Source organism: Pseudorca crassidens, chromosome 1 (assembly GCF_039906515.1).
Source record: "Pseudorca crassidens isolate mPseCra1 chromosome 1, mPseCra1.hap1, whole genome shotgun sequence".
Lineage (NCBI taxonomy): Eukaryota > Metazoa > Chordata > Mammalia > Artiodactyla > Delphinidae > Pseudorca > Pseudorca crassidens.
This window is the reverse complement of record NC_090296.1, coordinates 173,155,849-173,168,519: the sequence shown is the minus strand read 5'-3', so window position 1 is coordinate 173,168,519 and position 12,671 is coordinate 173,155,849. Positions and strand designations below refer to the sequence as shown.

At 46.9% G+C, this 12,671-nt stretch overlaps 1 protein-coding gene and 1 long non-coding RNA gene across 8 annotated transcripts in view; one reads left to right on the top strand and one right to left on the bottom strand.

The window, feature by feature from the left end:
• Window positions 1–252: 252 nt before the first annotated feature.
• The window catches only part of LOC137203682 (uncharacterized), a 62,666-nt gene continuing 50,247 nt past the window's right edge, over window positions 253–12,671 (bottom strand). For 2 of the 3 annotated variants that reach the window (XR_010933239.1, XR_010933237.1), the window contains exon 7: window positions 253–4,734. This is a non-coding gene — a long non-coding RNA (uncharacterized lncRNA). Of the gene's footprint in view, window positions 4,735–7,098; window positions 12,255–12,671 lie in introns of those variants that run through there. The other variant, XR_010933238.1, reaches the window with a different exon arrangement.
• ASB13 (ankyrin repeat and SOCS box containing 13) overlaps window positions 3,926–12,671 on the top strand; it is a 27,703-nt gene continuing 18,957 nt past the window's right edge. For 3 of the 5 annotated variants that reach the window (XM_067700286.1, XM_067700305.1, XM_067700324.1), the window contains exon 1: window positions 3,926–4,082. In XM_067700286.1, the coding sequence (XP_067556387.1) occupies window positions 4,040–4,082 (43 nt within the window). In that variant the 5' untranslated portion in view covers window positions 3,926–4,039. Of the gene's footprint in view, window positions 4,083–7,098; window positions 7,229–12,671 lie in introns of those variants that run through there. The other 2 variants (XM_067700297.1, XM_067700314.1) reach the window with 2 other exon arrangements.

Sequence of the window (12,671 nt, the reverse complement as noted above, 5' to 3'; positions counted from 1 at the left end):
AAACAGCGGAATCTAGAAGACAGTGAGATGACATATTTAAAGTACTCAAAGAAAAAAAACTGTCAACCAAGGATCCTATATCCAGCAACTTTATGTTTCAAAAGTGAAAGTGAATAAAAGACTGTCCCAAATAAACAAAAACTGAAAGAATTTTTTGCTAGCAGATCTGCATTGCAACAAATACTAAAGAAGTTCTTCAGGTTGAAACCAAGTGACCACAAATGGTAATCTGAATCTGCATGAAAAGCAAAGAACTCTGGTAAAATTTATTACATAAAGATAAAAAACAGTATAAATGCATATTTTTCTTCTTCATTCTCATAACTAATTTTAAAAGCCATGAAATAATATGTACATAATGTAATATTGGGCTTATTGGGGCTTATAACATGTAGAAATGAAATATATGTACAGTACAGTTGCCAATAAAAGCACAAAGGAGGTAAGTGGGGGCAAAGCTGCATTTGGCTAAGGAAATGACAACAGATGGTAAGGTAATAATTATAAGAATGTATTCTTGGGTTTGTAACATTTGTATGTGTAATATGTATGACAATAATAATGCAAAAGGAAAAAATGGATTAGATCTAAATAGGTGTAGCATTTTTATATATCACTGAATTAAGCTAGTATAAATCTGAAGCTGATTCCGATAAGATGTATATAGCAAACCCTAGAGAAAAACTAAAATAAACAAACAAAATTAAAGAAATGAAAATGCTACAATAGAAAATATTACTTAATGCAAATGAAAGCAGTAACGGAGGAACAGAGAAACAAATAAGACATGAGACATAGAAAACAAAAAATAAAATGGCAAGACGTTAATCCAACTATATAAATATAATTAAATGTGAATGGATTAAACAACAAATCAAAAGGAGAATTAGTAGAGAGTTCAGCAGAATGGATTAAAAGATGATATAACTATAGTCTGTTTGCAGGAGAGACACTCTAGATCCAAAGATATAAATATATTGAAAGTAAAAGGATGGGAGTATATTCACCCATAAGAAAGCTGAAATGGCTATACTAATAGAAGACAAAACATACTTTGAAACAAAAAAGATATTCCTAGAGATAAGGAGGGAAATTTATATAAGTATCAATTCATAAGGAAGAGATACCAGTTATAAATAGATATGCACCTAATAACAGAACTCCGAAACACATGAAGAAAAAAACTGCAGAAATGAAGAGAGAAATAGGCAATTAAACAACATAGTTGGAGACGTCAATACTCACTTTCAATAATGGATAGAATAATAAGATCAACAAGTAAACCTTCTTTTCCTAAGTTCCCCCTTGAGAGGGCCTTGGGAACCACGGAGGAACTGCTCCCCAAATGTGTGTGGAGAAATGGATCTGTGTGGTGCAAAGGATTGACTGTGATGGCACTGGAGGTGAACTCGTTCAAGAGCACCTGCTGTGGAAGTGTAGTTGAGTCACGGACTCCAGCAGCCAGCCCACTGGACCCACCATGGCATTCACATTTCCTTCAGGATGCTCCTAGACAGTAACCATTGGCATGGAGAATTGGGAAATTTTAGGCAAAACAAGTTTAATCACGCATTAATAGTTGTTAAAACTAAAAACACCAAAACAGCATTTTGCTTTCTGGCCATGATGAAGTAACTGGTGTCATTTTAGCTTTTCACTATAAATTTCTGGAAAACTGGGAAAAACATTTACAACAACTATTTTCAGACTTTGAACAAGAGATAGCCCAGCACTTTGATCCCTGAACTGAAAGAAAGTGAACAAACAAGCTTTCTGACTGGATGCATGTATTGCACCATGGGTGGGAAGGGAGAACCCCACATAGAATGATGGTATTGTTGAGCTAAGGAAACAGAAATTTGAGTTTCAAGAAACTAAGGTGGTTTGAATTTTTGGGACAGTACACAAGGAGGAGAAAGATATGTGAAGAACTCCAGAAATTTGCATAGGGGTTCACTAAAGTCTGACTGAATACTAAGTTTCACATGTATAGCGAGAGACTCCAAGAGGTCAGGAAAAGAACTCCCAGAAAAAGACTCCTGGGGAGCTGTAGAATTACCAAGTACCAGAGCTCACACAGGCTTGGAAGACATTTGAGTTCTGACCTACCAGAGAGGAAAGAAAGACCTTGCTGAACACCTGGGGCATTCAGGAGAAACCCCTGAAAGCCTTGCCTTAGTAGGTTAGCAAAAAAAATAGTAGCCTTAGAGATTAACAAAAAAATAGATAAATGAATTACTACATAATAAGTATTTTGGGAACAATTCTTTTTAAGTTCAGAAAAAAATTACCTTAGATTCTACACATAGCAACAAATTCCAGATGGGTTAAAGACTTAACAGAACAGAACAAAACAGAATAATATACATATTCTGGCTCTTGGTGGGTAAATACATTCAGAATATTGAAGATAAAAGAAATACTCTAAGAGAATATATTTCTGAATATATAAAAACTTAAAAAATCTTTTCTACAAGAAAAGGTTGAAATCAAGCAACAGAGTGGAGAAAAATTATAACATAGTAAGCTAATAATAAGGAAATGTTTGCTTTCTAATATATTTAGTAAATACTTGCATACACATATATGTGTGTATATATGCATACAGATACAGATATAAATACATCTATACATAAGTATATAAATATATGGTATATACATATATAAATATAAATTTTAAAATATAGTCTATACTCAGATCTAGATGATCCTTTGTTAAGGAAGAAATATTGAAGAAAATACAAACATACAAACACACGGCATTGTCATAGGGAAAAACATAACATCCCCTGGGCAAATATATTCATTAAAAAATGTACTGCACTTAGTAAAAAATGCAAGAAACTTGCAAGAAAAATGCAAGAGCCTAATTTTGGTAGACAAGTGGCAAAAAGGTTATAAACACATATTGCTAATAGGCTTGAAATGTCACTTCCAGGCCTGGGGCTATGAATTTCCCCGCGCTTGGGATTCGGATAGACGGGGTTCAAACCCTTGTGGGTACAGCGCCGGACTGGTGGTAAAGACTCAGTCTTAGGGGAGACCTCTCCTGGGTCTGCTCTCTGCTAGTCCTTATGTGTTTCCAGATGGGATCATTCCTGCTATTTTTACTTTTCAGCTCAAACTAACTTCTGCATTTAGGCTCAGTACAGGTCCCGTGATGTGGCTGCAATCGATTACGCAATCGCCCACTTGGAATCATTTGTAAACAGAGTCTTCATTTCTGTCATGAGACTTCAAAAGGCGTGGTGTATGCGTGCGTTTTAACGAAACTGAACAATTTGGAATTTATGATTTCTCTGGAAAGATGAAAGAAACAGGGGTATGCCAACTCGGGTAGGAAGTGTGTCTTTAAAATGAAAGTATGGGGGGAGGGGCGGGGAGGCTCTGGAGCTTTGCTGAGGTCGATTCAATACAAAGGAAGGTAGTGAGTTGTAGCAGCTGGACACTTTTGCACACGGACACTTAGACACGTGGACACGTTTTACACACGGACACAGGACATGTTCTGCACGTGGACACATGGGCGCAATTTGCATGCACATACATATTTTGCACACGGACGCTGATTTTGCCCGTGGATACTTGGACATGTGGAAATGTTTTGCACACGGACACTTGTTCTGCACTTAGACACGTTTTGCACACTGACACGGACGCGCTGTGCACATGGACATACGGGCACGTTTTGCATGTGGACATATTTTGCACCTGGACACGTGTTTTGCAGAGGGACGTATGGACACGTTTTGCACACTGACACCCTCTGCACATGGACACACGGCACGGTTTGCACAAGAATATTTTGCACGTGAACACGTTTGCCTAGCAAACACCAGCGGCGAGCGCGGAGTCAGACGCAGGTGTCTGCGGCTTGGCGAAGGCCCTGAGCTGGGGGAGCCGCGCCGGCCGGGCCTGGAACTACAACTCCCAGAGCGCGCGGCCGCCTCTCCTGGACGAGCGGCGACGCCGATTGGCCCCGCCCAGCGGGCGGTGCTAGTGGCGGGGCCGCAGAGCCGGGACGCGGGGAGCCGGTGGCATGGAGACCCGTGCCGCAGACGGCAGCTTCCTGGGCGACTTGGGTACGTGCGGGTTGCCGGGAGCGCGGGGCCGCCTTCGTGGACCGAGAGTTGCATCTGCTTACATTCGCCCCGGGCAGGGACGAACCCGCTCCGAGGGGTCGTCAGGGGCGTCTGGCTGGGTCCGGGTCGGAGGGCCGTGTCTTTAAAGGAGCAGGTCCGGGGGTCCCATGCAGCTCAGACGCGGTTTCTGCGTCCGGCTCCTGGTCCCCTGCCGGCCGGGTCATCCTTGTGACTTCAGAACCGGAGACCCACCGGAGCGCTGCGCACCCTGGGGAGGATGCGGGACTGTGCGTGGTCATTGCCAGGTTCCGAGGGGAACCTAGGAAATGCCCACGCGGGACCACTCGTAGGGCAGCCCTGGCACGGGCCCGGGGTGGGAGCTGGACCGTCTTCCAGGCGCCCTGTGGGAAGGTCGTGGGCAGGGTCGTTCGCATGCAACGGATACACCCAGGAATCCAATCCAGAATGAGCATGTGCCCTTGTCGCACTGTGTGAGACATGCGACCTCGGTTCTTAACTGAACCTTCTTTACCGTTTGGGCAACCCGAGAATAAAATGGATTCGAGGGCAAAAGGCCATTCTTTGGGGAAGCAAACTTTCCCGCCTACGGAGTAATTCTAGGGCAAATGAGCAGTGAAAACACTTCCAAAGACTGCAAAGAAAAAAATAATCTATAAAGTATTTTTACACTGATAAAAAAAATGTAGTGCGAATGAAAGTGAGAAGTCTTATGGGTTAATTTAGCTTAAGACGAAGTGCAGTCCTCGCAAAGCTATTTTAGTTGATTTTGCAAAACAGCCACCTGCCACAGGATCAAAGGCATTTAATAAGCATCTCTGTTTTTACTTGGCATTCCACCCCAGGCAGGCACAGGGCTTTGACCCTGCCAGTGTGTGCTGTGTTTGGTTGGTTCACCGTGGAAGCTTTTTAAACACGTTTTAATATTTTTGTTCATGTGCAAGGTTCAATAGCATAGCATCACTTCCGAGTATGTTTTTGTATAGTTTAAGGAATGTATCTTTAGAAGAAAAACATATTCTAAACTAATAGATGCACCGTTTCTGGGATTTGTGGCTACTTTTGACATTGTCATTGTTTAATTTCATATATTTCTCTCAAAATACATCCTGCTGACAGTTTTATTCTCAACACTAATGAATAAACTCAATGTGTTGAATCCAGAGCGACACTGCTATCCCAGCAGAAGTAGAGGCCCATCATAGGAACTTTAATGCATTTTATCATTCTGATCTCAAATTCTATACATGTGGTATACTCTAACCAAACCGTGTAGCTTTATTTTTATTTTTTTAAATTAAAAAATTTTTTTATTGGAGTATAGGTGCTTTACAATGTTGTGTTAGTTTCTACTGTACAGCAAAAGTGAATCAGCTATACGTATACATATATCCCCTTTTTTGGATTTCCTTCCAATTTGGTCACCACAGAACACTGAGTAGAGTTCCCTGTGCTATACAGTAGGTTCTCCGTAGTTTTATTATTATTTTTTAATGAATTTATTTATTTAATTTTTTTGGCTGCGTTGGGTCTTCGTTGCTGCGTGCGGGCTTTCTCTAGTTGCAGGAAGCGGGGGCTACTCTTCGTTGTGGTACGTGGGCTTCTCACTGCGGTGGCTTCTCTTGTCGCGGAGTACGGGCTTTAGGTGCACAGGCTTCAGTAGTTGTGGCTCGTGGGCTCTAGAGCGCAGGCTCAGTAGTTGTGGTGCATGGGCTTAGGTGGTCCGCGGCATGTGGGATCTTCCCGGACCAGGGCTCGAACCCGTGTCCCCTGCATTGACAGGCGGATTCTTAACCACTGCGCCACCAGGGAAGCCCTGTAGCTTTATTTTTAATGTAACACCTCACAGAGGTAAAGGTTGCAGTCTTATAATATGGCCTTATCAATAAGAACCAAGAATTTAGGGCAAGTCACATCCTAAAGTGAATCAGTGTTGGTTACTTAGCAAATGTAATTCATATCATTATTGACCCTAGGTTGTGTCTATTTGTAAAGTTGAAAACGTGACTCTCGTATTCAGCATCTGTGCTCAAGGGCTTCTGACTTGGAAGCAAGAGGTTGGCAGAAGATGAAAGGGTGCCTTAGGGATCTGGGCTCTAAGCAAGGTGAGCTGCTGGTGTTCTTCAGTTATCCTCAGCCGAGAAGTCTAACCAGTTCATTGGCCTCTGGGGTGTTGGGAAGATGGGATGGAGAGAGAAAAGGAGAGGCAGCCCCTGGGACCGTGATGAGAGCCACTGAGCTGCTTTGCTGTGGGCCAGGCGCTGGCCACGAGCCCTGTGACAGTTGCAGGACAGTCATCATTATCGATTAACTTAGAGGTGAAACTGAGTTCGCACAGCTAGGAAGTCACAAAGCTGAGGTTTTAACACAGGTGGTTCTTTTTTGTTTCGTTTCTTTTTGCTTTGCTTGTTTTATGTTAAAGATCCTTTTGTTCTTCCTATCAGATAGGTTCATCTGTAATCAATTTGTAGGGCTGCTTGGAGCGCTGAGCTGGTTTTGTGACTGGGATGGATGAGCCATGTTCGCTGTGGGTTCTCAGGGGACTGGGGAGCACCGCTACCAGCCATCATCTCTGTACTATAGCACCTTTCGGGCTCTGAGAAATGTCTTTGCCTCCAGGGGTCCACAATCAGGATGGTAGACTGATCTGAGTCCCCGGGCCCGGGAACCTGTATCCAAGTTCATCCTTTTGTTGAGTCTGTGGAATTGGATTTTTTTTTTTTTGCTGTGCTGCGTGGCTTGCGAGATCCTAGTTCCCCGACCAGGGATGGAACCTGGGGCCCTGGCAGTGAGAGCAAGGAGTCCTATCCACTGGACTGCCACGGAATTCCGGAATTTGATTTTTTAAACATAGAATTGTATGGAAAGTACTTTGAGAGATCTAGATAATCAGTGCCCTGGCTGGGAGGTCAACTTCCTTAAAATCTTCTCAAATCGTGCTTCTGTTTCTGCCTTAGCGAAAGCTGCATTCTAGAAGTGTCTAGATGTGTCCTTTAGTGGAGAAGCCTCTGGGCACTATATTACACTGCTAATAACAACGTTTGAAGGAAATTAGGCTGATTTTAACACCAGCTGGGATTCCGGGTAGTCACTGCGGCCAGGAGTGGCTGCCGACTATAGCAGTACAAGTGAGTTTTGATTTTTTTGGTATAACCCTCCTGCCCTGGTCATCAGCACCGTGGGGTGGGAGGGAGGCAAGGGGAGGGGTTGGGTGGCAGAGAATTGGATAAGCGGTTAGTAGGGGCTGCTGAGTGAGGGCGAAAGTTGGATTTGGGCGTTTCTCCTTAAGCATGTTTAGGAAGATCTTTCTTTCCTTTTCCCTGGCTGTCTGCTGCTCCGGTAACCTCTTCCCGCTTTTCTCTTTTGCTTTCACTTGTTCTCTTTCACTTTCCTTTTGCCTCTCCTAACTGAGCTTTGACTGTCTTGTCCCTGTCGGAAAGTAAACCTTTTCTCTTTAATTTTTATCACATTTAACAGATCTTAAAACCACGTATGCCAACCTCAAGTTTACTGACAAACAGTACTTGGGGTATTCATAATTAAAACACTGAAATAGAACTTGTTGAAAAATCTCTTCAAGAGTAACAAAATTCTCAGCCCCAGTTTCTAAATAAGTGTTTCTACATATAAAAATGAGTTCCATTTTCCCTGAGAATCAAGGTGACTGGTAATATCAAGCTCACTGAACTTTAATTCGGACAGCATGTTAAAGATGGGTGGTCGCCACAAAACATTTATTAAGCACCACCTGTGCCAGGCACTTTGCATGTATTGTGTCTTTGGTCTTTGCAGCATCCTCTGGAGCAGGTCTGTCGTTCTCAGGTGCTGGTTTCTTTGTGCTTCTGGGGTTTTGCCCCTATTTTGTTTTTTCACTCTTTACTGTCAGATGGATGGGTGCACTTTGCCATGATTTCTAGGTCCTTTTAGCTCTTCAATTTGTTTTTGCTTTGTACACACAAATCCTTGGCCTTCTGGGACCTTGGGGGACAAGTCACTCGGGACCCCTGACTTTCCCGAAAGCTGAGTTTAGCCCGCTGAGAGCGGTCCTCAAAACACCAGCTCCACTGTGGCTTCAGCAGCCGCTCCCGGCGGCTACATCTGCACACAGGTGCCCCACGGGCATGGATGGGGTATGGGGAGGCTATCCATCATCATTTCAAGAATATTTATCTACTGGGGTATTTGGGGAGAAGGGCTTATTTCAGAGCTGCAGCTGTGGCCGAGAAGGACATGTCTGCAGCGAGGGCCCTGGGCCCCCCTTCATGACATACCTGGAGCAAGATTCCTGGCCCAAGCAGCATTGAAGGGTGCCTGGTGGATACTGAGCACGTTGGATCCGCTTGTGGTGTAGGTGTTCTCCGTGGCGTTTGGAAAACACTTTGTTTGAGCGGGGCTGCTGTGTGGAGGGGCCCGTGGCTGAGGGAGGAGCGGTCAGGGTCAGGGTCTGCACAGGGGTCGGGTTCTAGACTCTGGACAGGTGGGTAGGGCCGATGAGTGCTCCGCTCTGCATGTGGAACGGGAGCCCGGCAGGCCCTGCACGTCGCAAGGCCAGGCTCTCGAGGAGGGCCAGTGGGGCCCTGGCTGAGAGCTGCGGTTTGGGCTCAAAGAGCAGGATTCTGGGCTCTGGATGACTAAGCAGGATGTTGGTAAATTGGCTCTCTGGAGAAAAAAGGAAAAAAAAAAAAAAAGGAAACCTGATCTGATTTTCTGCTTTCCCTGGTGTAAATACTCACCCTCACGCTGATTTCAGCTCCCAGGGGTTTCCTGGGAGTCGGCCAGGGGAGCTGGTCTGGAACACCCACTGCTGGACACGCGTAGAGAAGGCGGGTGCCAGGGCCAAGGGGCTGGGACTCCATGCAGGGGACTCATGCGGGATCCAGATGCTGGAGCCGGAGTCCCAGGTGGGGCTTTGGAACATGACAGGCAGTAGAACTGGAGGCTGGGACCCAAGCAGGACCAGCAGAAATAGAATGATGCTAACAATCCCATCATGGTCATAGTGTGTGCTGTCGTCGTACACTTGCCTGCCACCGTGCCGGTCGTGCCCAGCAGGATTTCACTGTCATTACAGCCACCCCAGGGGAGTAGGCAAAAACATCGCCATTTTATATGAGAGAAAGCTGAGGCTTAAAAAAAATTGATGTGTAATTGAAAACTGAGGCTTTGAGAGGATAAGTGACGTGCCCCAGGTCACGGGGCTAAAGGACAGACAGGCGTTGGACTCACGAGCTGAGTGGTTCCTGAGGCTCCTCACCATGTATCCCGCTCCCAAGGGAAGGCTGACGCTGAACCACTTGAAGTGTTCAGCTGGGGTTTCTTGACTCCCGAAGGCTGGGCCTGGGCCGGGCAGGGCCAGCCCTCAGATGTGAGAGTGTCAGGGCCCGGCCAAGGTACACAGGGGTGTCGGGTTGGGAGTCAGCAGGTGCACGTCTGGTGCCCAGGCTGGATCAGTCAGGTCAGGCAGGGGTGCAGAAGAGTGGCAGAAATGTTCTCAAGCGTCTGTCATTCCTTCTCGGGGTGACCTTGCACTTGTCCGGTAGAAGATCCTGTAGGTGGTGTTGGTGAGACTCTAGTTTTGCAGATGACGGTTTTCACTTAGTCCTTCGTGAGCTTGGCTTGCCAGCAGCCACTCAGCAGAAGGAGTGACACAGGTATCTCCGTGGCCTTGAACCGAAGCCCGGGCAGGAGGCAGGAGGGACCTGGGCGCTGCTGTCTGCCCTTTAGCACCAGCGCCCTGGTGCTCTGTCTTCTGGGGACTGCAGCCTGGGCTCTGCTACAACAAACTCCTGTTTAATTGATGCCCTGGCCCCTGGCACGGCTGGAGTGGGCAAGGCCAACGTGTGGCCCAGGTCAGTGTCAGGGCTGGGCAGGCCTGTAAGGGGCCGGTAGTGGGGTGTACTCTGGCGGGGGCAGACCCAACTGCAGTAGAAGTTTTCCGGCAAGTACAACAGGCTTCTGGAGAGTATTTATTTGATACCTGTGTGTCAGGCGCTGTGCTGGAACAGGAGGTCGGCGGCTGCGGTCCTGTCCTAAAGATGCCCGTGGAAGGATGGAAGAGGCGTGAAATCAGGTGCAGCTGTGTGTACAGAGGTGGCTTACAGGAGGGCCTGGGTGGGCAGGCTGCACGCTGGAAGGCTTCCTGAAGGCGCTAAGACTCGGTCTCGGTGGGGAGGATGGAGAGTGGGGGGCTGAGTGGGGCACAGCACCCCCAAAGGCACAGGCCCTGGACCACCCGACCCTATGTCAGCTACATGAAGCTCAGCGTAATTGGAGACAAGGGTGTGTGTGTGAGGGTGGTGATGGGAGGGTGTGGGGGGAGACTGGAAAATGGGGCTGGGACTCCATCCTGGAGGGTCAGTTTGCCTGGCTTGCAAAGGAGTGTGGATGCTTTTCTGGAATCAGGAGCAATCTAAGGGTCCTGAGCAGGCCCCCCGTGACCCGCTGATGACCTAGCTGCATTAGGGAGGGGGCGAGGGGAGGGGGTGCTGGGGCAGGGGAGCACCAGAGGGGGCTGTTGACGGGATGAAGGGAGGGAGGGTGACGGGAAGGGGGTGCTAGGAGTCCACTTATGTGGCAGGGCTGGGATTTAGGGGAAGGCTCATCCCCGAGGGAACTTGCCAGAGGGAGGGTCTCAGGTTTCCAGGGCGGCCCCTCTCCCAGGGCGATGGTACAGGGGTGGGGGCATCTGGTCACAAGTGGGGTCCAGGCACAGGGCCAGAAACAAAGCCTGAGGTCAGTGGGTTGACCAACGTACAGCGTTTTCCTGCCTCTCTTCCCTGCTAGCAGACGTCTTTTTGCTTTAAAGTTGATAAGTACGTGTCAGCCGTCCCCCGTCTTCTCTCTGGTGGGGGGTCGTGGGAGGGGGTCGGGGGTGGATGCCTCTGAGCTTCCCACTGAGGACCAGCGCTCCTTCATGCAGCTGCAGCCCCGTGGGCCACCAGGCACCCCGTGTTCTTTATCTCTGGGGTGGCTCTCCCCTCCCCCTGTGCTTCTCGGGGTCTCCAGAGGCCATTGAGGCTACCACCTCCCCCTGACCCCCACCTCCCACTGTAAAGGTGTCCCCCCAGTGACATCCTGTGGTTGGTACCAGCTGTGGGTGACAACCTCCCCCATCTCCGGGGCCTCCTCCATCTTTGTTACTTCTTTAAAAAATAATTTTTAGGGCTTCCCTGGTGGCGCAGTGGTTAAGAATCTGCCTGCCAATGCAGGGGACACGGGTTCGAGCCCTGGTCTGGGAAGATCCCACATGCTGCGGAGCAACTAAGCCCATGCGCCACAACTACTGAGCCTGTGCTCTAGAGCCTGCGAGCCACAGCTACTGAAGCCCGCGTGCCTAAAGCCCGTGCTCCAGACTTCCCTGGTGGTGCAGTGGTTAAGAATCCACCTGCCAATGCAGGGGACATGGGTTTGAACCCTGGTCCGGGAAGATCCCACATGCCGCAGAGCAACTAAGCCCATGCGCCACAACTACTGAGCCTGTGCTCTAGAGCCCGTGAGCCACAGCTGCTGAGCCCGCGTGCCACAACTACAGGAGCCCACGCGCCTAGAGCCTGTGCTCTGCAACAAGAGAAGCCACTGCAATGAGAAGCCCGCGCACTGCAATGAAGAGTAGCCCCCACTCGCCACAACTAGAGAAAACCCACGTGTAGCATCGAAGACCCAACGCAGCCAAAAATAAATAAAAATTTTAAAAGTGACATTTAAAAAACATAATTTTTAAAGTTTTAATTGTGGCTAAAAACATAGAAATGGTTAAGATGGTAAATTTTAAGTGTGCAGTTCAGCAGTATTAACTACATGCACATTTTGGTACAACAGAGCTCCAGAATTTTTCATCTTATAACACAGGAAACTCTGCACCTGTTCACCTTCGCATTTCTCCCCTTCCCCACCCCCGGCAGCCACTATTCCATTTTCTGTCTCTACGACTTTGATTCTAGGAACCTCATATAAGTGGAATTGTACAGTATTTGTCTTTTGTGACTTGCTTATTTTACTGAGCATCATGTCCTCAAGGTTCATTTACGTTGTAGCCTGTGACAGAATCTCTTTCGTTTTTAAGGCTGAGTAATAAATATTCCATTGTGTGTATATATCACATCTTCTTTATCCATTCTTCCCTTCATGGACACTTAGGTTGTTTCCATGTCATGCCTATTGTAAGTAATACAGCAGTGAATAGGGGTGCACATATCTTATCGAGTTAGTGTTTGCATTTTCTTAGGATAAAAACTGCTGGATCGTATGGTAGTTCTGTTTGAATTTTTGAGGAACCAGAATACTCTTGTCCAAAGTCCTTGCACCGCTTTACATTCCCATCAACAATGCACAAGCGTTCCAGTTTCTCCACATCTTTGGCAACATTTATTTTTTGTTTTTTGATAGTAGCCATCCTAATTGGTGTGAGGTGGTATCTTGCGGTGGTTTTAATTTGCATTCCTCTGATAACTGGTGATGTTGAATATCTTTTCTTGTGCCTGTTGACCATTTGTATATCTTTTTTAGGGAAATACCTATTTAAGTCCTTTGTTAATTTTTTAATTGGGTTATTTATGTTATTGAGTTGTAGGC